The sequence below is a fragment of the Pithys albifrons genome, chromosome 1 (assembly GCF_047495875.1).
Source record: "Pithys albifrons albifrons isolate INPA30051 chromosome 1, PitAlb_v1, whole genome shotgun sequence".
Classification (NCBI taxonomy): Eukaryota; Metazoa; Chordata; class Aves; order Passeriformes; family Thamnophilidae; genus Pithys; species Pithys albifrons.
This window is the reverse complement of record NC_092458.1, coordinates 8,818,905-8,843,945: the sequence shown is the minus strand read 5'-3', so window position 1 is coordinate 8,843,945 and position 25,041 is coordinate 8,818,905. Positions and strand designations below refer to the sequence as shown.

Sequence of the window (25,041 nt, the reverse complement as noted above, 5' to 3'; positions counted from 1 at the left end):
TTTGTACTGTTTGAGCATTGCCTGCAACAGCTCTCACATCTCTGCTAGCTCTCACTGAGTTGCACTTGCACTCCAAGCCCTCCAGGAGGTGTGGGGAGTTGATGCTGAGACTGGGACAGGCTCTGTGCCTTCCCCACCCACTGAGCACAGGGCTGGGGCACATTTCAAGCCAAGTTAGAAACCTAAACTAAAGACATGAGCTGCCCTTGTGTCATGGTTGTTCCCCTTCCCGGAGGCAAAGCGGGAAGGCACACAATCGGTCCAGGCCAAAAGCCAGCAGTGGGGCCAACAAAGTTTATCGGCTCAGACTTTGACCTCTGTGAAAGCAGCTGTATCCGCCCTCTTGACATAAGACTGTCCCAGGAGCAGGTCATTGCAGAATGTAGGGTGTGCGTACTTCTAGGCTGGCACTAATGCCCTCTGCAACTCAGACTAATTGACCTGAAGTAATTAAAAGCTGCCTGTATGTGGTCATGTAATGACAGACCGTACCACAACACACATATGCAAGGATAGTAAGCTAAGGTCAAGTGTGCAAACTTAAGCTAACGTTTCCAAACTGTGGAATGCCTGTATTTGCATCTGTCTGGCTCTCCTTTTGCAGTAGCTCTTTCAGTGGTATTTACAACCAATAATTTAGAGTTTTATGTTCATATTTTACACCTGCTTGTTAGGCACATTCACCTTTCAGAAGTGCATGTATGCAAGCTGAGCTGTCTTGCGTCAGAAGTAATGCACCTTGTCTGACTGGTGCCCAGCCTTCCCTGATGCCTCCTAAGAAGCCAGGTGTCCAAGTGCATGCACCTGACTTCAACGAGTGCAACATCCTCCGCGGTGCCCAAAGAGGTGACACCAGCGGGCAGCCACCAGCTTCCCGCAGCGGTCGGACCTGGGTGACCTGGGTTCCCTTTTGCCCCTGGCGACGGTTTTTTCTTCATCTTCTTTTTCGCCACACCTGAGCAGTGCTCCCGCCGGAGCGGAGACGATGCCTCCGCGCACCGGGCTCCAGCGCCGGGCCCCGCAGCGCCTCCCCGCGGCGGCGGCCGCTCGGCACCGCCCCGGTCCCCGGCGCCCGCCCCGCCGCTCTCCCGGGCGGGAGGCTCGGCGGCTCGCTCCTCCTCGCGGCCGCAGGATTCCTCTCTCCGGGTTTTCGGGCCGCCCCTTCACACCCGCCGCCGGAGCGGGACGGCGTGCGAGCGAGCGAGCGAGCGAAGCGGCGCGGATGCGCCCCGGCTCCCCGCGGCGGCGGCGGCGGCAGCGGCAGCGGCGGATGCTCGGCGGCGCGGCGGCCGCCCCGCAGCCCAGGAGCCCCACGCAGCGGGGTAGCGAGGCGATGAACCGCCCGCCGGCGGCCGCCCGAGAGTGACGGCGGCAGGGCAAGGAGCGGCGGCGGCCAGAGGGAGGAGGAGGAGGAGCAGGAGGGCAGCGATCCCCGCTAGTGCCCACGGGAGCCCGGGAGAGCCCCGGCAGAGGGCTCGGCCATGCCCTTCGCCAAGCGGACCGTAGAGCCGCAGTGGCTGTGCCGGCGGCAGCCCGCCGCCTCCGTGCTGGAGGAGAGCTGGGGCGCGGAGCCGCCGCCGCGGGACCCGCCGCCGGAGGAGCCGGGGACGGCGGGCGAGGGCACCGAGGCGGCCGGCGGAGGGGAGAGGGAAGCGGCGGCGGTGCTGATGGTGTTGGACCTCTGCTCGGTCAGCAACGTAGCTCTGTCGCGGATCCTCCGACAGCTATCCGACGTGGCCCGGCACGCCTGCACCCTTTTCCAGGAGGTCGAGGCTGACATCCAGGGCACCCACCGCCGCGTACGGGCGCTGCACGGCCGCATCGCCGGCCTCCAGGGAGCTGTGCGCGGCCTCGACCCCAAGCAGGAGGCAGTGCGTAAGTACCACGGAATGCGGGATGGATGGGGAGCACCGCGAGGTGGATGCGGAGCACCGAGGGATGGATGGGGCGCACCGCAGCCCGGGGCGCCCGGCGGGGAAAGCCATCCCATGGCAAACCGCCACTCAAAGTTTGGGGCTGAAGTCGGTGGGAAGGGAACACCGGCGGGATAGCGGAGTGGGAAGGGGCCGAGCCGGGCGGGCGCGGGTCGGGTCGGGTCTGTGGGCGCCGCTGGGCGCCGCGGCGATGCCGGCAGGAGGGATGATGTCAGTGGTTTGTGCCTTACGTAAGGAGCTGGCTGGCGAGGCTCTCGGGGCGCATCTTTTGCAGCCAAGGGTTTGGCCGGGAAGGGGACGAGATCTGTCTGCGGGTTTCCGGGGGTAATGGGGATGCAGATGATCCGCAGCACGCGGGCATCTTTGGATTTTCTCATTTTGCCGGCCTGTCGCCTGTCTCCGAGAAATGTCTTCCCCTTAAAAGTGTCTGACTTTCCCGATCGAAGTGTTAAGATCTTAAGTAGTAATAATAAAGCTGTTCGTCATTGCCCAACTTTCGGTGCCATAAAATAAGGAAGTTTGGCTAACGACATATTTCTGTTTCAAGGGTGGCTTGAAGCGGGACGGGGAAGGAGTAGGGGGAAAAGAGGTGGAGGAGAAAGATCAAGGCAATATGCGACTTGTGCTATGAGCGGTGATTGAATCCTGTTTCTTCTCCACCCAAACTATAAAAGCAGTGGCAGGCTCTGTAGTACTAACAGCTGCTGATTTCTGCTGAATATGGCTCGTGTTCACAGCAGCGTAATGAATTTGTACTCTCACTGGTGCATACGCTTCCCAGGCACTTGTGGATATGTATTTTTTTGATAGGTAGGGCTATGGATTGGAAGACTGGAATAGCAGAGATTGGTGTCGGTTCTGACCTCTTATTATCTGGTTTAGGGAAAGCAATGGCTTGAAAAGGGAATTGGGCTTAGTTTTTACCTTCTGTTGTGCCCCTCGAAATCCTCAGTACCTCCACTGAGTACAGTGAAGTGAATTTACACTGGGGTAAATGAGGCCATGCTCCCCTCTAGATGTTTTTAATGAATGTACCATTTTAAAAAATGTGCTCTGGGTTGCTTCCCCTTTGTAGTGATGTGGAATATAAGTAACTCTTCTAGGATCAATGAAGCTGTACTCATTAAAAGAATCAAGCCTTAAGTATTCAGTGGTATTTAAGCTACATACTTGGCAGCTGCAGAGTGACTTTGCTGGCAATGTATTAATATACATCAACTGTAGATGAGACCGAGGGAGGCTTTTTGTGGTTTCAGGACAAGTGTGTAGTCAGAGCAGAGTGCTGGGCTGTGATTGGAAAATGTGGTGAGAAGGAGGCTTGACTGAGCTAGTGAAGGAACTGTCTGAGGAAATGAAACTCCTCGTATCTCATTCTCATCTGTAGGTCTTTTGAGCTGAGTAACTGTGTGTATATGCTAATGTAAGTGAGAGCAGAGCTTAGCCGTTCTAATCCGCATGGCTTTTTTCTTTCTGGATTGTGCAAGTGCAGCTTGTTTGCAAATCACAGAGCAAGATCTTGATATTACAGCACAGTTATGTCATCTGCTTAATTAGAGAGACTAGCTTTTATCCCTGTGATGATAAATGCAGAATCCGTTTCTTTGGTGTTCTGTTTTCTTTTAAATCCTTCTCTCTTTAGGAGGGGAGAGACTTTTAGTCGTGATCTTCCCTGTGTCTGCCAGCTGTTCCTCTCTCCCTTGTATACAACACACTGTCACTGATACAGCTGCAGATGTCCCTAGGTCTGGTCAGCCAAGGGATCCTCCAGTGCCAGCCTTTGCCACCAGCCATCCTCAAGTTGTCGTGTATCTTGCCTCCAGCTATACAGCTGCTCGAAGGCACATCTCCCAGTCCTCATAATTTCTCTCTGTGCAGCACTGTACTACATTTCTTTAAAGGTGAAAGTCTCAATACCAACACAATGTGCATGAGCAGTCGACTTCTTTGCATGCTCTGGCTGCTTTTATTCCCCATCCAGTGCTGGATCAGCAGAGTGACATTTGCATAGTGCTACAGGCCCAGAGCTGAACAGCACCATTCTGCTCATCATGTCCTCATATCCCCCAAATCCCTACATACCTACAACACCTCCCTTTGGCCTCCAGACCAGTTACTGTTCCCAAGGTACCGATAAAACCGCTTGGCAGGAAACTGCCCGTCCTTGCTGTAGTGTATAATGATAGCCTGCTTTCTCCTTTCTGTACAGATGCCTCCTTCTTCATTAGTACTTTCAGCAAGGCTTTGCTAGTGTTTGTTTTATGCATGAAGTACCTACACAATTCACTCCTGAGAGTATTACTCTCAAGTTACTGCACCCAGTTGGTTTTTTTAAACCAAGAGAGCAATTCTGGGCGGTCACAGGATCTGTGCAGGACTTAACCAGCATCACTTCAAGGCATACTGACTTCTGCCTCCTGTGGCAAACATGGGAATGATGCGATGGCTTCAGGGGTGTCTTTTGGCTGTCCAGCCCAAATCACACATTTAATAATAATTGAGTACAGGATGGAGGTATGAACTTGCAACCACAGGGAACAAGCTGGTGACAGGAACGCAGCCACTACACCCATGGCATGACTGTAATGGTTGCATTGAACTTACTGCATACCAGGAGTCTGGAGGGGCTGGGCTGCTTGATGCATTGACCAAGACACCCTGTACCCAGATGTTAACACAATGACAGTGCAGCCTAACCACATATTTTTAAGTATTCAATTTAAAACTGCTAGGCTATCTTGCCACAGGGAGACATTCTTGATGTTCCAACTTCAGGTGTAGCACAGTGATTTGAGAATAATGCTACTGGATATGTCCTAGATACTGAGCTGTGACAGTGGAAGACCTTTTTCTACATGCCTCATAAGCCAGCTGGATTCTGAGATTCCTGTGAGAAGGCACAGGCTGGATAAGGAAAATGAAATAATAGGCTAATGCCATCTCCAGAGCTACTAGAACCAGTGGTTAGAGGGACATTCCTTGTTCAGAATGCAAGGAATCACAGAGGTGATACTGCAGGGAAGGGGAACAGGAAAGATCTCTTGAAAATAGCATATAATTCAATTTGGCATAAAAATGTTGTATTTTATATTGAAAATGCTGTATCATTGTATTAAAGTAAAACATCTATGTTGGATTTGAGGAAAATTAACAATATATTAAAGTTAATTAAAATTGGTGTTTTTCCAGTAATGCTTATCACTACTGCTGTCTTTTTCATGAGGCCTTAACATTCTCAGCTCTGTTGCTATTGAAGTGGTAAACATTTGCAAGAACATGTATACTTTGGTTTAAGAAAAGTACTTAAACTCCTCTCTTGAGCTACTGGTAAGGGTATTTACCCACGTGTTGCCCTTTTGTTTTCGTCGCTGTTCAGAGAGTGGGATTGGAAAATCTTCTTAGGCACAATAAAGGACTGATTCTGGGCAGTCACAAGCAGGTCATCTTCAAAAACTCAAGGTCCCTCGCCTCTGCCTCCCCAATGCTGCTTTTCCTTTCATCTTTCTTTTAAGCCTCTAGCCAACTAGCATCTTGCAAATATGAATCCTTTCCCACCCTCTGACTGGAGAAGAAACAAGGGTGAGAAATGTTTTCCTACTCAGCTCCTGAACTAACTATTTGGCCCTTCTGCCACTCCAACTACTTTACTGCTTTTCATCATGAGCAGCTCCAGGGTCTGCTTCGAAAGCAGAACCATGTGGGAATAACATGATTGTTGTCAGTCTGGCTGTTGCTTAGAGTTTTCTTTTTGCCAGCCAGAGAACTGAGCAGTGTGGTACTTGTGTAGTTTTATTATTAGATGCTTGATTATCTTGGTAACACAGAAATGTAGGAGAAGTGCTGGACATGGGACTTGGTGCCTCCATTATTTGGAAAGATGATTTGTCTGTCTAAGGGACTACAGATCTGGTAGTTTAAGTGGAATATTGTACTTTTCAGAAACTAATGATGTAAGCCATCTTGCTTTCTGAATAATAGGCAATGACTGAGCAGCAGATTTTGAAAGCCCTAGCTAATGAGATCCTTTTTACACCCTGGCATCCCGGAGAATTCCACACATTCCAGGCTTTTTTTCTGAAAGCATCAATGTGTTACCGGTAGCCAATCTTTGTAAAAGCTGTATCGTTTTGAGCAGTTGCCTGCTGTATCTTCATTGCTCCACTTTTCCATTCCTGATTTTCCTCTGTGCTAACAGTTAGTGATGCAGCTGCTTAGAAGTGTGGGGATCTCCTGGGTTACTCTGCTCTTCAGAGGCCCCATGATCTCTACAGTGAGCTCTCCTATAGGTTTTTCTTTCCTGAAGTATCAGTATTGAGATAAAAATGACAGCTCTGTACTATCGTTTATCATTTTAGGCTTTGCTTTTATTTATTCTGTTTGATTGAAGTCAGCTACTGAGAACAGCCGGGCTAGTTTTCAATCCTGCTTTTAGTATCTTTCATTGTGCTTTTTAGGTGATTTTGTTTTTATTTTGTTTGGTTTGGGGTTTTTGTTAGTGTGTTTGGGATTTTTTTTCAGTTAATTACGCTGATATAATGCTCTTCCATTTGGCTTTTTGAGCACTGCAGGGAAATGTTCAATACATTATAAGGTTTTCATGTGTTTTCTGCCATGGTCCTACATTTGTTGGGCCCAAAGCTCATCAGATAATGCATCGTCTTCTCCTTCTCGACTTAATGAGCTGAAGTCTCAATTGGTGTTGAAATGGAGTCAAGAAACTTTAATGCTTACATCTCAGAATACGGTTGCATCATAAGGCCATTCCAGGCTAAGTGTTGGTGAATGTCCTTGCAGAGATCTTCAGGTAGGTAGATAAGACCTAAAGAGTAGGTGCCATCTTGAAAGAAAAAAAAAGGTGCAAGATGAGTAGATAAGCATTATATTTTATCTCAGCTTCTGAAAATCCTTGAGAATTTAAAGTGCAGTTTTCATTGTATGGGTTTTCTGTTTTGCTGAGGCATAACTGTAGACGTCCATGGGTTGGATACATTTATGCAAAAATATCTCAGATAATGCTGGAGACTATTTAGAACAGATTTCCAGCTTCCCTTAACTCTGTGTTATAGTCCTTTATAGTGAATGAGCCCGTCTAAGTAGTTATACTTTTAGAGGTACAAACTAATGCAGCCTGAGGGACATGAGGCACAAGGATATATTCAGAGCTCCCTTTGTACACTGAAATGATATTAATTTGCAAATCCTTCTTGGTTATAGAATAAAACCTCCAAAGAAAAACAGTTGTACAGTGGATGTAATAAATAGTCCATCGCCTTCAGCTTTTTGTCCTGTACCTGCCCGAATGGAATGGCACATCCTCATCTCTTGTTCTTTTGGAAAAGAAGGAAGGCTTTTGGCTTTACTTGCATGATGTGCTGGTCAGTGTGTATTCATTTGAGTCAGAGAACTCACCTCTCTGGTGCACTTGCCTGTAGTTTGTCCATGAATGCAAATAACCCAAGTTGTGGGTGTGGGAAAGTTGAAGAATTTCCACAGTGCATAACTTCTTCTAAATGCAGAGGACTGGTGGCAAGTTAGCTGAGTTAAAAGGAGTGTGAGGCCAAAGCATTGGCTTTCTTGCTTACCTTTACTGCTGTCAGAACAACAAAGGGACAGAGGAGGAAAAACCTGCTCACTTAAGGATCCCAACCCCACCTTACCTAACATTAACTGGAGCACCATTAGCTAGAGTACTGTCATTTAAGAGAAAGATGCCTTATCTTTGTTTACAGAAAGTGATAGAAGACCTTTTACACAGGAACACCACCATTCAGAGGGTGGATCTGAGGTATTTTTTATCATGCATTTAGGTTGTGCTAGAAGGTAATGGATGGAATTTGTCAGGTGGCTTTGGCAGGGATGTAATTCTTTGGTTGTCACCTGTTAGCTTGTGGAACGGAGCTCCTGTCCTCTTTGCAGAAAAAAGCATAGTGTAAAATCCTTTGTCCTGCCAAGGTCAGTGAGACTCTCTGAGCTCTGAGAGCTCAGTGCCCAGGTAGATTCACTAGCCTTTACTTGGCACAGTCTGGTAACAGATAAAGAGCAGACAGCAGTGGTTTTACTCCAAACCCATTCCCTGTTATACAGATATAAACTTCTGGAGTTTTGCTGAATGTTGTTTACTTGTCTTCCATTGGTGTAGCTCAGAAGGCCTTTGCCTGTTTTGTAGCTCCTTGCTTTTCATTCCACAAATAGTACCTAAACTAGTGTACCAGGTTTGAATGTTTGGTTTTTTTTTTTGCTAGATGGAGAGCCTGCCAGTTAAAAGGCACAATACTAAAAAATATTCAGTGTTTGATTCCCACTTCACTGCTACTACATGGCTGTGTAATATCGTAATAGTTAGTGGAACTTCTTTCTGGCTCATGCTCAAGAGCCAAGCAGGGGGCTCTGGTGGATTTATTAGAAATCCAAATGTTTTAGCTCCTTTAAGACCATTGAGGTCCTTCATACAGGAACAAAACTGCAGAGAAGATAGAATCAGACCCATAAGAAACATAGACTTGCTGTGGATCTGATGGCTTAACAGAAATAATTCTACAGCCCCTTTAAAATTCCATACTTCTGTTTGAAAGCCTTTATAATGTAATGTGTGTGTCCATACAGAAACAGAAAATGAATGTTTCAGTGCAATCAATGGAGTCATTCCTACTTTCAGTTAGTTACCCTGCTGATACAGGAGAAATCTGGAGATTAAGAATTAAGTGGACTGCGATAACTTCCTGAGGGCATAGGGAGGTCATTCACCTGTTGATTCAGATGCATAAAAGATGGTAATTTTCCTCTATGAAAGATGAAGGGCTTGGAGTGTTTCCAAAAAACTCTTGCACAGTTCTCAAATGTCCTTGGACTGAGGGAAGGACTTGTAGGAAGCAAATGTAAATACCCAGTCTGTGGGTGCCACTGAGCTGCTGTTTTGGATTATCAGAATCAGGTTTTGCTGACATTTCTTACTTAGGGTGTACCTGTTCTGTGGCTTCTGTTTCAAGGATCTTACTGCTGGTCCCAACCTCTCCTTCTCTGTTCTGACAAAGGCAGACTTCTCAAGTGTGGGTGTTTAAAGGCAGCACCTGGCTCTTCCTCTCTCCCAACTGGAGAGCAGAAAAATGGGTATAGGGGAGAGATGCCTGTTCAAAAAAGCCCCTGATCTGACACATTTCCTTCACACATGCCAGGACACGTACCCAAATCAAGCAGAGACCCTCAGGAAACTTTACTAGCAATGTTACAATGTCCAAAGTTGGGGAAAAGTAGAACCAGCTGATGTGGTAATAAACATATACGTTTTAAAAGCATTGTTGCAGGTTGTATGGTCTGAGTCAGAGAGCTGGGATTTTTCAGAAGCTGCTCTTTCCAATTGCTTGGCATCTCAATGTAATCCAAGGCTGACATCAGACTCTCGATTGGAACTACTTGAGCTGTGAGGCTGTGAAGAGCAGGAACTCTCTGTGTTACCCAGTATGTATGAGGGGGGAAGGTTTTTTTCGCATCCTTTGATGTATTAGCATCAAGAGAGGGAGTCTTTGCTTCATTCCTAATTGCTTCTCATCTTTGAATTTATACGCCAATATGTAAGTAACTGCAAAGGGAGATAGCAGAATTTATAAAAAGTTCAAAAAGGCAGGGCTTAGAGCATGATTAAAATAAAAGATAGCATACAGTGTATGCTGTTTTTAGCTGAAATATCTCCCTAGAATACTTTCCATTTACATTCTCATTATATCTAACTGCTTCTAATGCACTGCTTAGTTTAACAACTGGCATGTTTTTAGGGTAGATTTTATAGTAGATATACACCCACTGTGTTCTTAACTCGAGACTTTAAATTGCAGTATCTGTATTGGACAATCTTTTCTTATACCTTCTTGGCTGAAGGCAGGAAGAAAGTAATAGTGATAGGAACCTAATTAAGCCTGTAGTCTAATTACAGCAGGAGCTGTGTGCTTGAAATGCTGCTCAATTCAATGAGTGCTGCATGGCACTGCTATGTTAAGTCCTGACAGAGAATGGCATATTTTTTTTTTAATAGGATCACTGTAATTCTTACAAAGCTGCCATGGTTTTCTCATTCTTTTCAGCTGCCAAGTCAGTTGGACTTTGAACTGCAGCCACTCAGACCGAGTCTCTGAGAAAGTTTGGAGGAGACATCTCGCCAGTGTGTGCATGTGATTAAGGCGAATGAGCATAGGGTGGTATGTTTGTGCTATAAATATGCATAACATCTTCAGGCCTCCACAGCTTTCCCCCCTGTCTTTTCAAAGCTTTTTGTTATCTTGATGTTGTTAGGACAGACCTTTAGCCTGGACAGAGGGTGAGTTGTGGGGAAAAAAGGTGCTAATCCTTCTCCTTGAAGATATGTCTATCAGTGTCTTCTGAATTGGGCCATTTTAAGGAGCAGAATATTCAGGGTGCATTGAAAAATTCCTGTGTGCCCAGAGGCTTTGGATTACTTTAAAGGCAAAACTGGGCTCTCTGTGCATGCTTAATTTTGCTTGATTTTTTTTTTTCCAAAAAAGGCATTACCAAGCATTCTTCACTTCAGATGGCCTATGAGTGTCCATGATTGCAGAAATTAGATCTTCTGGATGATGAAACTCAAGATAGGGAGCAGTAACTTACTGTGATGCTCAGAGGCAAACCTTTTTTTAAGATTGTATGCGTTTCACTGCATCAAGTACTTAGTGAAGTATGATAAGGGTTGATTTAATTTTAAGTGAAATGAGAGATTAATTATGATTTAATGCTTACCATGCAAAGTAGAATGGGTGCAAAGAATGGCTACTTCCCAGCGCCATTTTTCTCCCTCTAAGGTTTGTTTACTTGCTTGCAGGAAAAAGAGGACCAGTTCTTGTCATGGATATGGTCTTTTCTTTGGTGAAGTGTTTTTTGATGAAGTGTTGTGTACAGGAGGAGAGTCAAGAGATGTATTTTAATTTATTTCTGAAAAAGAAAATCATATGTCACAGATTGACCACAGACTTTCACATGTTCAGCTTTAACCCTCGAAGCTACATAGCTCTGTGCAGTCCAAGTTTTAAATGCAAGCATTTTTTTTCTTTTTTCTTTTTTCTTTTTTTTTTTTTTTTTTTTTTTTTTTTTTGAGGGTACGATTTTCTCATACTTGTCCAAAGCACCTTCTGGCCTTCATGTAGTTCAGCAGTTAATATCATTATAGGGGCTCCTATCTCAGCATGCTGAGGAGATCTTAGCTTTCCTTCTGTGTGGACTGTTTTCTGCAACAAGTATTGCTGCAGGAACCTAAAGTCTTGGTCTCTGCAGAAAATTGCCTCAAGTTTGCACACAGGTAGCATGCCAAAGACAAATTTTCCCCATAAGCTGGACTATCCTGGCAACACTGTTTTTAGCCTGTTTTTTTGTCAAAACAAATATTAAGGAGTAGCACACTCTGTGTATGTATAGCAGCGAAGGGGGTGAGCATGCCTGTGTATCTCACACTAGCCATTCAGAAATTTTTTGTCTGTTACTCAGCTATAGTTTCTACTACATTGCCACAATGTAGAAATCATAAAAGATGCTGGCAGGTAAAGAAGAGAATAGATTATTCCTCCTGCATTTGAAGGAATTGCTTGTTCTTTATTAGAAACTAGAAAATCTGCTGGGGAAAGAATCCCATATATATGTTCCAAACTGATAAAAAAAAAAGTGCTCCAGTTGGAGCTCACATTTACTTCAATGTGAAAGTCAGTCTTTGCATGACATAAAAGCTGAAGAAAACCAGGCTTCATTAGTTCCACTGCTTGCAAAACTGGTTGTGCGTATTCCTCTTTTCCCTCTAGAATTACTGATTATTTTTTCAATTTTAATTTTTTTTTTCTTTTTTTATTTTTTTAACTTATGCTTTGGATGACTTTCTCTTTGGGCCATCCTATCCTTTACTCCTTCTTTCATGGCGGTTTCACTAGTCTTAATGGCAAAGGCAACCCTCCTCCACTCCCCTCATTGTGTGAACGAATAGTATTAATTTTTACAACTGAGGTTTATTCTCCATTGATTATCTTTAATGCAATGCTGTCTTGTTCAGTTAATAAACTACCGTTAACCTTCTAAGATGTAATTATACCCCTCCCCCAAACATAAACTGCTTTTAATAGATGTTGTAAATGCACTTATTGTGCCTGGCACATTAAAATCACTGGTTTAAGTTCCCTCACTTTCAAATTGCACTCTAGATGAAGTGTATTTTGTGGTAATCATCTTGTCATTACTCTGCTAATAGTCTAAAGTAAGTATCATTACTTCATGACTTCAGCAATATTTTTTGGCCTCTATTACAGCTGCTACAGGCTTGATATAGCCTTGGTGCCCAGACAGAGGTTGCATAAGGTATTTTCTGGGCAAAACCCTCCTAATGGAGACTAGGAGGCTCACCTGAGGATTTGTCATTTATTCCCTGTTGCTGCTATCTGGTGTGAATCAGTGCCCAGAGCCTGCGAGCTGCCCCTTTGCAAACCACAGTGACAAAGCTCAGATGAGAGCCTTGACCACAGGCTGAGCACAGATGAGGCTGACCCCTGGCTAACAGAGGAGGAGGAGGACAAGGAGAGAGGCCAAGGCAGAGCTGCAGGACCTGTTCTCATAGCTTTCCTTGGCTGACTGTTTGAAGCATGACTCAGGGTATTTACCCAGTTTGTGCTGTAAACATTTTTGAGGACCTCTGTCAATACATGCAAAATTTACAGGGAAATTCTATATCAGATCCTGAGGTAAAACCATCTGCCTACATGTACACTGTGGAAATGAGCACCCCTGTTTTAGAAGTACTGTGTCTGTAAATGAGTGAATGGGTTACAGCTACATTCAGCAGCTATAATGTGGCTATTCATTTGTGAAATTGTCTGAGTGGAACTTAACACAAATTATTAGTGTAGATTAAAAGTATTTTTCATTTATCTACTTGTTCCTAAGAACTCAGCAGAATGGCAATTAGTTAAAGGAAATAAGAGGGAAAGGGAACTGCAAAATATTGTGGCTCAGGTTAATTATTTATTTCCTTCCTGGATCCTGTTTGGTTCTATATCTGTCTTGATAAGCAGCATCTTGGACTGTGACACTAAAAGGTTCTGTTACCATAAAATAATTAAGTGTGCTCATTTTTGTGCAGACCTTTATAAATGACAGTTTAAAACCGCCCATATATATAGAGAGAAACACATATATAGGTCAAGGAGGAAGACCATTGGAACAATTGGACAAGATAATATTGGTCACTGAGGTTAGAAAAGCTTAATAAATGGGAGAAGAAATTCACAGCCAGATTAGCAGCAACCGGGTCAAACAAGGGAGAAACTACTCAGTACTACAGGTCTCATTGAAAAGGTAAAATTGAAATATCTTGTTCTGTCTTTGTTTTGACTTTGTGTCTTCATCCAAAAGCACCTCCTGGTTGAGTTTGCTTCCTTCCCGTCCCCTCCCTCTCACAGTGAAAGATTAGTTAAGACTCGCAGGGTTGTGATGGTATTGATGGAACCTCTTCTACTGGATGAATGGGTGATCAGAAGTGAAGTACATCTTGCTTGGGGGTGTGGAAATTCTGCTGTTTGATTGCACTTGCATACTTGCAAGAGTAAAGCCTTTGCTTTTCAGTGAATTGCCCCTGTTATATTACAGCAAGGGCTGAAAAATAAAATAAAAATGTAGAAAAAACAAGTTAATGAAATTCAATCTTCCAAGAAAACAGATGGGTAAGTGAAAGGTGAAATGATGCAAGTCTACAGTGTTGTTCACAGATGAAAGAATGTGTTGCATTTATTATTGCAAAGATATGTCTCCCCTGCTTTTGTTCCCTTTTGAGACAGTCCAACCTTGGGCTTGTTAAATATGTCTCTACAGAAGTCAGCACATACTGACCTTGTTTGCTGCAGTCTGCTCTTCTGTAGCTTCTTCATTCTAGTGGCATGAGCCAGATGGACAGAGCCCTAGAGCCAAATGCTGGGTAGCATAATTAAGAGCTCTAGTATTGAGGACTGGAGCTGACTGAGATAAACTTTGGCCGACACTTCAAGTATTTCTGTGTTCAAGTTACATCTCCAGTGTTAAAGTAATTCTTATTTTTTTCTTTCAGATCATGTTCCTTGGGTATGAGGATGTTAAATAATATTTTCATCAACCTATTATAAAGCTCTCTCTACTACTTTGTGTCCTCATAGCACTACAGGAACATTTTACAACCTTGTAGGGCTTGTTGAAGCTTACCTGAATTTTTCTTTCATATCTGTACAGTCTTTTTTCTTCTCTGTTTTCAAGTCATGGTGGTCAGTTGTGAGTGTCATGTGAACTCCTGCCCTATGCCTGCGTGGACACTGGAATGTGTCCCTGCAATTCTCATTGTGAATTTGGGGTCTGAGTAGCCTGCTCTTATATGGACCATGAAACCACATCAGGGGTCTGGCATCCTGCAGCATTTTTTCTTCCTGCTCATATACACAATTTATAGCAAGTGAATTGTGTCTCCCACCTTTCCTTCTTCTCCCCTTCCCTGACATGCTGTTTAGCAGCTTCAGGGAAGAGGAACAGCTGAAGTTTCTCCTCTGCTTCCTCTTTGTAACCTTGCTGCTTTACAAGGCTGCATGTTCCCAAGTGGTAATGTTGGGTGCTGTGCAGCCTCCAAGCATGGGAGAGGAGTTGGCAACAGGAAGAGAGTAGGTGAGAAAGCAGGCTCTGTCATTGTGAAAGACCACTTACATTTTCAATACCACTACCATTGCAGCCCGTGGCATAAGCCTACAATACAGGTCTTAGCTAAAAGATTGAATTGCCATCTAACTGCCCTGAACAACCACTGTGTATCATGAGTGTGATATGGTTTGGAAGAAACTCCTGACAGGCCATGGCTGTGGGACCTCATCCCCTTTCAGAGGCAGCTCTGCCCAGTCTGGCCCCTTGGGGTGGCTGGCCTCATGCTGGTTAAAAACCAGTATGTGGCAGTAATTTTTGCTGTTTATTATTCTGCTGATGGGCCATGTGTGCACCATTTAATTGATGAGAAAACATAGCAGGAAGCTTTTATGTGGTCTCAGCTGCTACCTGTAAATGGCTGGTAGATGTGTAGAGCAGACTCAGACCTACCCAGGTGCTGAATTCTGGAGTGAGCTGAGAATGTTCAGTTGTACTGGTTGGACTTGAGTTAGGAGGAGCAAAAATGTTGCTGCTTAAGAGACCTGGATTCATCCACTGATTTTTCGTGGGAACTTAGATGAAGGTATCTAGTGGGATTCAGATCACCAGGTTTTAGCTCTGTAAACTTTGGGCCATCCATCCCATTCAAAGGTGAACTTGTCTTTTAACTCTTGAGCAGAGAAAATTTCTAGATTGCATGACTCCCTTAACTTCTGTGAATGTCAGAGTGTGAAGTGGGTACCACCACAGTCTCTCTAGTCCTCTCTTCCTCAACTCTGTGGCAGAGTGGCAACCCATCCCTTACTCTCAGAGGTGTTATCACTCAAGCAGTGAGGGTAAGTTAGGTTGTGTGGTGATAGACACACCATGTACAAAGATGTGCTTTGTAAATGGCAAGCAATTTGCAAGGCTGAGACCCTTCTGCATCAAGTGTCCTTCTGTCCTTCATGGGCAAACACTTCTAGGTGCTGTGTGAAGGCAGTACATGCAGATGGGATTCTCCAGTCCTCCTTTAGCAGGCAGAAGTCCTTGTTATAGAGATTTGCAGCTCTTACCCTGTAAGGACTAACGTTAGGTTGAACTGAGTTTGCAATTGCCAGTCTTTCTTTTGAGACCTGGCACATAGAGGAGATTGAGATTTCTTAAACATTACAGACAATGTGTCCTGGTTAATTACAGTTATGTAAGGATGAAGTTTTACCCTGGGACTTGGTTTAATTAAAAAACAGTGCTGGGAAATTTATTAAACATCTGATGTGTTCTATCTGGGTGCCAGGTGCTAATGCTGATGTTTTCTTCAAATGCTCTCTCAGCTTCAGTCAAAAAGGGCTGTCTTAGCTTGACACCTGCACTAATGAAAGGGGAGGGAGGAGAGACTGTTGTTCTCTTTCCAGCCAGGTTAAAGCCTGACAGCTCACTTTGCACAACTTGGAGTTGTGTCTGGGCTTTGCCAGAAAGGTTTGTGTGGGTCAAAGGGAAACTTCCAGTACAGAACATAATGCTTTCCCTGTGTAGTGAAAAAATCAGGATCATGCACGCAAAATGTGGACACAGAGGAACTTTGTGTGGGTGGTCTTGTTTTGACTCTTTCTGCCCCACTCCTTTCCCTTCCCACTCATGTATGCTGAAGTCTGTAATCTAATAATAATAGATTATTGGATTTTCTAATAATCATAGGTCATATGCAACAAAAACAATAACAAGGTCCCTGCATATACAATCTCTCTGAACTGTAGAAGCTACAAGATCTCCTAGACATGCTTTTTGTTAGTATTGGCTTGTGAGAGACCTAGCACTCCATGATGCCCATCTGTTAGCAGCATGTTTAAATGTGATTAATGTGAAAGTTGCAAGAATTGCAATAGCTTTTGCTAGTCTACAACAGAATCTGTCACTGTTAATCTCTTGAAGTATTAAAAGCTTAGTATAGTAAATCTAACGTTATGGAAAGCTATAGCTTTGGTTTTGTTACCAACACCTTAGTGCATTATTAAACAAGTATTTCCTTTTCCTCCATAGTTCACAAGCATAGAGGGAATGTAGATACCATTCACATGCAGAAGAATGTTTAAATGATCATCTAAATATGAAGTTTCAGAAGAGAGAGATGCTCCAACATAAAAAGATACAGAACAACATTAAGTTTGATGGGTATTCCTGAGGTCATGTGGCCAGAGCAGGATGTATTAGGAGTTCGCCCTTTGCGACAATGCTTGTAGAGGCTGGGAAAGTCACAAGCAGAGTACTGATGTGGTAGTTCTTTGCTGTACCTAGGCAGACATCAGAAATCATTTTGGCTTATCCACCCATGACAGTAGATGTATCTTGTTAGTGCTGAGGGTGTTTAATCAGAGCTGTTGTATCTTTACAGAGAGATGGCAGGCAGGATAAGCAGTGTTACTGCATGAGTGGGGACTGCCTCCTGAAGCAAGATGACACTTAAGGAAACAAATAGAGGAGGACCCAGGGAAGAAAAATTACTTTCTTTACATAGCTGCTTGTGTTGCAAAGGATCAAAGAAATTATAATGAGTCAGTATCTTTCTTTTTTTTTAAAGGAAATTTCAGAAGAATGGTTCAATTAAATAGTAGTTTACTCAAGATCTGCAGGTGGCTTGTAAAGTGTAATCAGATCCCCCTTACCTTTTAAACCCAGATCTATAGCTTTGTTCATTTTAGTGGAGGTGGAGATCCCCATTCTTGGATTTACAGTGGCAGATAGGTAGAGGAGAGGGCTTGTTATAAAACTTCTTGCTTTATGTCATGATTATAAGGTGTTTTTGTTTCCAGCAGGGACAGCAATAGTGCTTTGGTCAAGATATTTCAAAACTGCTTGCAATCTGTTCTTGTAAGATCATTAGGCACTGTAGGACAAATTGAGACCTGCCTTTCACTGAAACACCTCCTCTCCCCATCACACACAGCATCTTCACAGCAGCCAAGCAGATTGTCCACTTTAACTCATTGCAAAAAGTGAAAATCAGATCAGATAGGATAGTGCTGTCAAAGAGGTAGTTACAGAATATACAGTTGTAGAAATCAGACTGGACTTTATGGGATATTCTTGTTCTTTTGTGTGCCCCTCTGCAATCCAGTCTTTGAAGCATTTAAGAACTTGAGGTGCCATGATTAAAAGCTCGTAGGACTATGCTTTTCATTTATTTTCTAAAAGGACAGGTGCCAATTCCACTGCCCTGACCCATTAAGAAGACTTACAGGGAAGACAGAATGCACCTGCCTTAGTACCTTGTGAGTCAGACTGACTGCAATAAAGGGGCTTTCTCCCTTTTGTGATAACATGCATGTTCAAGTGATGGAACTCTTCTTTTTGGGTCCCTGAGAGCTGCTGTGGCACACCCTGCACCTGCAGGTTTCACTGTTGCTCCTGCCCTGTTGTCATGTGAATTGAAGAGTGATGCCCAGTATCCTACACCCATCCTCAACAGGAGAGTCATATGCTAGAGAATTCAAGTAGTGGGCTGAGGCAAAGGGCATACAGCATGTTATCAAAGTGTGAGCCTGTTTTGCTCTGCCCCTTCCTCCTCAGTTCTTTGGCAGTCAGAGACTGTTAGCTCACATTGTGCCACATCCCAAGATGCAGGGGTGTTCCTGGAAAGGACATTTTTTCATCATTTGGAAGACTCTTGGAGATGAAGGAGTAAGGGGAAGGAAAATTCAGCTGCACCTTAAATGCCTTTCTGTTGACTTATGTTTTCAGTTCACTTTTTAGCTGTTAAAACATGAAGGAAAGTGGATTCAGTAAGCAATTCTGTGTGTGTGTGTGTGTGTTTGTCTTCCATGAGTGCCTGCTCAGGCAAGGCAAGCATGATTCAGCTACTAGTTAGTGCGGATGTACCAGAATTGGCAAGCACTGAACACTCCTGCTACTGGATCTGCCCCAGTTGCTTGATGTGCAGTGATGAATAGATGAACATTCACCAATACTGTTGCACAAACAAATAACTTAATAAAAAGCAGCTGATTGTGTCATTGTATGCTGTGGAAACTCCAAAGCAGCACCAAGATTATTTAAAAACAGATGTTCTTATCTGGAAACTCTTAGAAACCTTGAGTGCTGAGTTTTTTTAGGAAAAAAAACCCTGACAGTATAGATACAAACTTTATACCTTGTCCTTAAATGATTTCATGGTGAGGACTTTTATAAGGGTTTTTCTGTTGAAGCCTTAGTCTGGGTCTGAGTTTGACAGTGAACTTAGCTTTGGATTGTTTCACAGATAATTGGAGCTGCACTGGCATTCTCAAGTGAGAGAATTAACTTGTGGGGAAGAGCTTTTTTAAGGGGACTCACTGGAAAGAAAACGCTCTGTGAAAACTGGAATTATACAAACCAGCTGTCTGGCCTCATATAAAATTATACTGGCCTTTTGTACCTCCATGTAAGTGGTATTTAACCCTTGCCATCATTACTGCACACTGCTGAGACAGATGAACTTCCTCAGCTGATGGCTGAGCGGGCTGAGAACAAAGTGCAGCCTGATGCGATTGTGAGCGGCCGCGGGGCTGTCGGCGGGGCCAGCCGTGAGTTCATTATTCAGGCGGACAAAGCTTCACGCACTCATGAATCACTTCGGGAGTTTTTTACTTTCTTTCTTTCTTTTCTTTCCTCTCTGAGGGAGCTCACTAAAAGGACCAGGCATACAGAGCAGTCGAAGCAAGCTGGATCCTTTCCATTTACATTTCTCTGCCCTCTGGAGGCAAAAGCTGTCCCATGCTTATGGCCTGGGTTGTACTGAGGATGCCCTTTCTGGCCTGTGCTCCCCAGGTGCTGATGTGGTGCAGGATTGACTCCTCTGCCTGTTTCCCTGGGAAGAACCTGGTTTTCTTTTCAATTGTGGAAAGGAGCCCAGACCACTGGCCCTGTGTCTACCAAGACATTTTTAATTGCTTCTACGGCTTGAGGAGGACTCCATAGCTATTGCCAAAGGCAGGAGACCTGGATTAGCTTCCCCATTTTATCAGCTCTTAAGAAAAGCTGTGGAGCTGTGTCCATACACACCCCTTTCAGCTGTTGGGAAAATGCCTAAGGATGACAGCCGGGTTGGGATGTTATAGTCAGCCTTGTTGCTGCTGGAGAGGGAATGAAGTGCCTCTGTGGAGGTGTTCCAGGACCATGGAAACAAACGCATGGCAATGTTAGTGTTTCTACTGTAACAGTGGAGGGAACAGCACAGGGTGTTCCCCCATTGTAGGCCAGGGCTGCTTCAGGCTGAGGTAGTATGGGGAGAGGGCTCAGGGGAGGAGAAGAATAATATACTTTCTACCATAAGCCTAATGGCAATCCTCAAATACTCAGGAAAATGGTTTTGATTAGAAAAATCATGGCTGGTACCAGATGGTGCAAGCAAAATGTAAGAAGTACTGTAGTAAAAAGTAGTAACAACTGCCCACACATGAGGCTTTATCCTAGAGAAGGAAGGTTTGGCTTTGACAGGTCCTTTGAAGCATGAGCTTTTTATGTGTTGCTTGTTTCCTCTGTATGTTGTCATTGCACAGGCTACTATTAATTGAGTGAGTTGTGTGTGTGTTTTTTTTTTCTTTTTTTCTTAAATTCTTGGCCTCAGTGATGAAATGTGGCCAGCAGCGTTGCAGGTTACCTGTGCATTGCCTGGGAACTCTCTGGAATTTGTTTCATTTCTCTGAATACCCACTTGTTCTTACATTACAAAGCTGGATGATTAAAGAATCCTGGAGTTCTTTCTCTGTGCTATTCATTACTTTGTGTACCTGTTTCATGTGCCCTTATATCTAAATTAAACACATCAGACCTCTTCAGTGTCTTTCCATCTGCAGATCTTTTCATGCCACTAATTGTTTTTGTAAGCTGCTCCTGGAACTCTTTTATTTCTTGGTATTGTTCACCGCTCAAAGGAGCCTGCAAACAGCAGTATCCTTATGTGTGTATTCTGGGAACTTCTTTCTCCTTAGTTTCTCTCTATCCTCCTGATTTCTCCAGGCTCAGTGCTGTAGCCTTTTCTCACTATGCCATCTAATCCCAATGACTTCAGCTCTTGTAAGTGAAAACCACAGAATCCTTCAAGTATATGTATTAATCTGATAAGTGACTGAAGCTACAGGCCTAAACATCTGGGTAAGCTGCCATATTAATTTGCCAATCATTAATACAGCTGAGATACTTTTTTCTTTATTGAAAAACAAAGTACAATCTTTAAAGAGTAGTATTTTGGAAGAAGAGAAAGCTGCGTTTGTTTTGCAAGGAAGATTTATTGGGATGATATCATCCAACTTGTGCTATCTCCTCACCTGTTTTTCCTCAGGGAGACCATCAATCTTTATTAACATTTCTAAATCAAAAGATAAAAATGATAGACAAATTCCAGAATGGGATGAAAATGCTAACAAGAGCTGAAAGAAAAGTTCCTTCCTTTCAATACCTGCTGAAATTTAATTCAAAGATGATCCAGTTCACTAGAGATGTGTGGGATCTCAGTGCAGTTTTGTGGCTTCAGTCCTTTGTAACAAGAGATCGGACAGAAAGAGAAGTTCTGCATGGGCCTCATTTGGAAGGATTTATCATCTGAAGTCTTAATGCTGGGCTTGCCTTTAATTTTTCCCTAATCTTTTTGCAGTCATATGTCTCACATGAAACAGCTTTCAGTGGGTCCTGGACTTGGCTGGGTCCAGCTTCTCACCTCACTTTACCATTTCTTTCCTTGAGTTTCCTCTAGCAACTGTTGATTTCCTCATCCTTGAGGCTGCCCCCACCTCTGGCTTTGGCAGTGCTGGCTCCACCACAGCATTAATACAAGCAGCTAGATGTTGCCAGTTCTGTGTCTGGAGATGAGGTTGTGCTGCAGTCCCAAGGCTATTACAGGTTTGGCAGAAGGTACTTTGTGCAATGCCTGCATGAGGCCCTGTTAGTGCTGGGGGAGTCACCGGGTTCAACATGAGCAGGACATGTCACGTGGGAAAAGATGGTTATGTAGTTGGAGAGTAACCTTCATTTTCTTACAAAGATAGGCAGATGGAAAAGCTGCCCAGTGCTCTTTGAGGAGGGGAGGAGACTTTGAAATGCATTCAAAGAAAAATGAAGCTTGCTAAGTGCTTGGAGGATGATGGTTTCAGAGAGAAGTTGTCCCTCAATTAGCATGGGAGGGACATTTGCCTAAAAAGCAGCAGCTAGGCTTGTAATGTTGGAGTTTACTCTTACAGCAGGAGAACGCTTCGGTAGAAGTCATGCACAGATGTTTAGTAGCTCTTCTGGAACTACCTGAGATCTCTCTTCCTTTTGAACATAGATTATGATACCTGTCCTGTGCTGGCAGAAAAAGAGTTGCACCATAAATTAGGAAGAAAATTAGAGAAGAAAAAGGTTGTTTTCAGCAGACTGTGCACTGGTGCCTCTTTTAGATAGAAAAGTGAGAGGAGGATCAGAGCAGGAAAACACATTTTCTGATTTGCTTTTTGGTTTTGATCTCATGTATATATTGCACGTGTTGAAACTAAACAGAATTAACTTTTTAATCTCTAGTGTACAGCATCAATTTCTTGTGCAAACAAGCTTTGAATAACAAGACGTAGTTACTGTTGACATTTGGTCAATAGCAAAATATTTTTTAAATGCTTAATAAATAGAAATGTCTGATGGTACTCACTTTTTAATAGAGAAACTAAGGAATGACTGCTCATGAGGGAAAGAAGACACTATTTGGGGGTCCTGAAACAGCCAACCTGTCTGAGACAGTGCAGCACACCCTGAATTTGTGCTGTGCAACAGAACTGTTTACAGAGTAGAACTGCCATGTATAAATGAAGCTGACTGACCTGGGTCATATCTTTCATATAGAAGAAATTGTTGCCAGCTGGCTTCAAAGTAATCTCCTCCAAGGTGTATAAGGAGGTAATTTTTTTCCAGCTGGTCTCTTCCAAACACCTCTTTGTGTTGGGAGCAAATGAGATAGACATATATAATCATATAGTTTAGGCTTAATGTACTGCATTTGCCATGTCTTTCTGGAAAAAGCCTTAGCCATTACTAATTACTGGTTTCTCTGTGAAAGCATACAAGAAATCAGCTGGTTTTAGCAGTAGAAATTTTGTCTCAGAGGTGTTCAGTAATGCTTAATTCGTGTCCAGCCCCAGGAGATAAGTTGTGTTATTGTTTTCTTTTTTCTTTCCTCCAGAGTTTTGTAAAATATAATATTCTTTGTGTGTGGACATTCATCACAGGGTGGTAGATGGGGGAGACTTCTTCGTGGGTCAGGCTTTGCTGCTGTGGCTTCTCTTGCCTGTGCACAGCTGCTGTGAAATTGGAGGGATTTCTGCTGACCATTTGAGGGATTCTAAGGTGAGGAATGGGGCAAAGTACGGCAACTAGGACTAGGCTGTTCTCCTCTAGGCTTTTTGTTCTGGAAGGGCATGACCTCCAATGAATATGGACCATTATGAACACGTGGACTGGATATATAAAATGTCTCTGAGGAAATAAACAACTTTAAGTGAAATGTTTAAAGGCAAATAAGAGAAAGAGAATGATGTTGGAATACACAAAGAAGTCTCAGAGAGGACAGGTGCCTTGTTTTCAACAGAGGGTGTATATTTTACAATGGCAGCCTTGGTTGATCTCTTGTTTCAGTCAAATCTTTAACACAGGGTTGGTCTTTACACAGCACTACTTATGGTTTAATTGGGTTCCCACATTAGTCCCTGGGTCTGAAGGGAAATGGAAGAGGTATTCAAAATTCCAAAGGATGTGATTAGAAATTGTACTAGTCTGAGCAGGGAATAAAATCTGCCTTTTCCTCTTTGCCTCTCTCAAGAATGCCGTGGTTGGTGGAGGGAAATTTACTTCTTGTGATTCAATGACCTGATTTTGTCTCCCACTTGCACAACACAGCCTCTTGTAAGAAAATGACTAGTCTTAAATTCATAGATAATTGGACAGCAGGGAGACTGAGTTTAAAAATGCAGATTTCTGTGTATTAAGAAGTAGAAATCTGTTTTGAACCCTTGAACTTCCTTTTTTGTTTAAATGGCCACCTACAGAAACTGTCTGCAAAGAGCCAGTGAAATACAGTAGCTTGTTTTATATGGAAGCAGTATCTTTCCCCTTTCTCCTTTTCACCTTTCTCCTTCCCCCCTCCATTCTGACATGAATGTATACCCTATCCTTGTAACAGAGGACACTAATTGTGGAACTTAGGGCTTATGTATGTCTAGGGTATACAGTAGCAGTAAATCAGGGTATATTATGCTGATTGGTGGTACTGAGCTTGGGAACACTGTTATCTTTCTTTTCTTGAGAAAACGGGCTACTTGCTTCATTGTACATGTTTTCTTATTCAATGTTAGAAGCTCATTTAGTAAATGCAAGCCTTCTTCTATCTGTATCAAAGAGGCTAATGTTTACATCTTTTGTCTTCAGATGTTGAAAAGAACATCCTTTTACTACAATTCAGCAACTTAAGAAAACATCAAATATATGCACCCTACTGTCGCTGTCCTCTGTAATTATATTAAGTGCAATAAAGGTAAATTTGTGCTGTGAATATAGCTTTATAGAGCAATGTAAAGGGCAATGTTTGACAAACATGCTGTGAGGAACCCATGTGAATATCAGCAAGAAAATTAAAACAGTGCGGGATACTTGGTTTCATACAAATGTCTTCCTAAACATTGTTTTACAATTTTGCAATTTTCATGTCAGGAACAAATCAAAAAGCTGAGCTCAAACAACTCACCTTAACTGTGTGTGTAAAAACAAATGATTTGGAGTAAAAAGGCTTCAGTCCTTGTAGACCTGGGTTAGCATATACCTGTACTGCAGAATTACCTTCTTTTACTCCACTTAAGGTAAAAATAAGGAGAAAGACCCACTTTGAGAGTATTAGCTCTTTCACAGTTGTGTTCTTGTCCCCATGTTGATGCAGAACTGGATAAGGTGGTGTTCTAGCCCTGCTGAGGATTTCCTTAAGTGTGACCTGCCTTTGAAATATTTTGGGAGATACAACAGGGGGAAAGTGCCTGTCTTTTCTTGGCATAAAGGTAGAAGTGATGTTAGTGATTTCTCTAGATCCTTAATGGCCTGAACTCAACTTTATGAGACCCCATGTCCCATAGCAGAATAGCCACCAACTGGCTATCAGTCATGAGGGCATGTGGATTCCTCATTGCAATGACAGGAGACATGGGGGAAGGCCCTTCAGAAGAAAGTGTTTGCTCTCAAAGGGTACCTTTGCTTGGGAGACTTAGGCTGCATGCAGCAGTGATGGGGGAGTGAGGATAATGTCGGCATATTTTCATAGAGGAGGAAGGCTGATGGCTGTTTTTGGAACATGGTTATGAGGGTGGGGCTGCATCCTTGTGTGGGCCTAAGTTCAGGCTAGGACAGGACCTGAGCTTCTGTGGGGTTGGGAAGTACTGCAGCAGCCCTTCAGCACAGGGCAAAATGTGTTTCATGTGGGTTGCCATTGTTTTCTGGATGTTGGCCCCTTTGCATG

At 43.5% G+C, this 25,041-nt stretch overlaps 1 protein-coding gene across 2 annotated transcripts in view; it reads left to right on the top strand.

Moving 5' to 3' along the window:
- The first annotated feature begins 1,158 nt into the window (after positions 1-1,158).
- NHS (NHS actin remodeling regulator) overlaps positions 1,159-25,041 on the top strand; it is a 255,642-nt gene continuing 231,759 nt past the window's right edge. For both annotated transcript variants that reach the window (XM_071556207.1, XM_071556116.1), the window contains exon 1: positions 1,159-1,875. In XM_071556207.1, the coding sequence (XP_071412308.1) occupies positions 1,482-1,875 (394 nt within the window). In that variant the 5' untranslated portion in view covers positions 1,159-1,481. The remainder of the gene's footprint in view (positions 1,876-25,041) is intronic.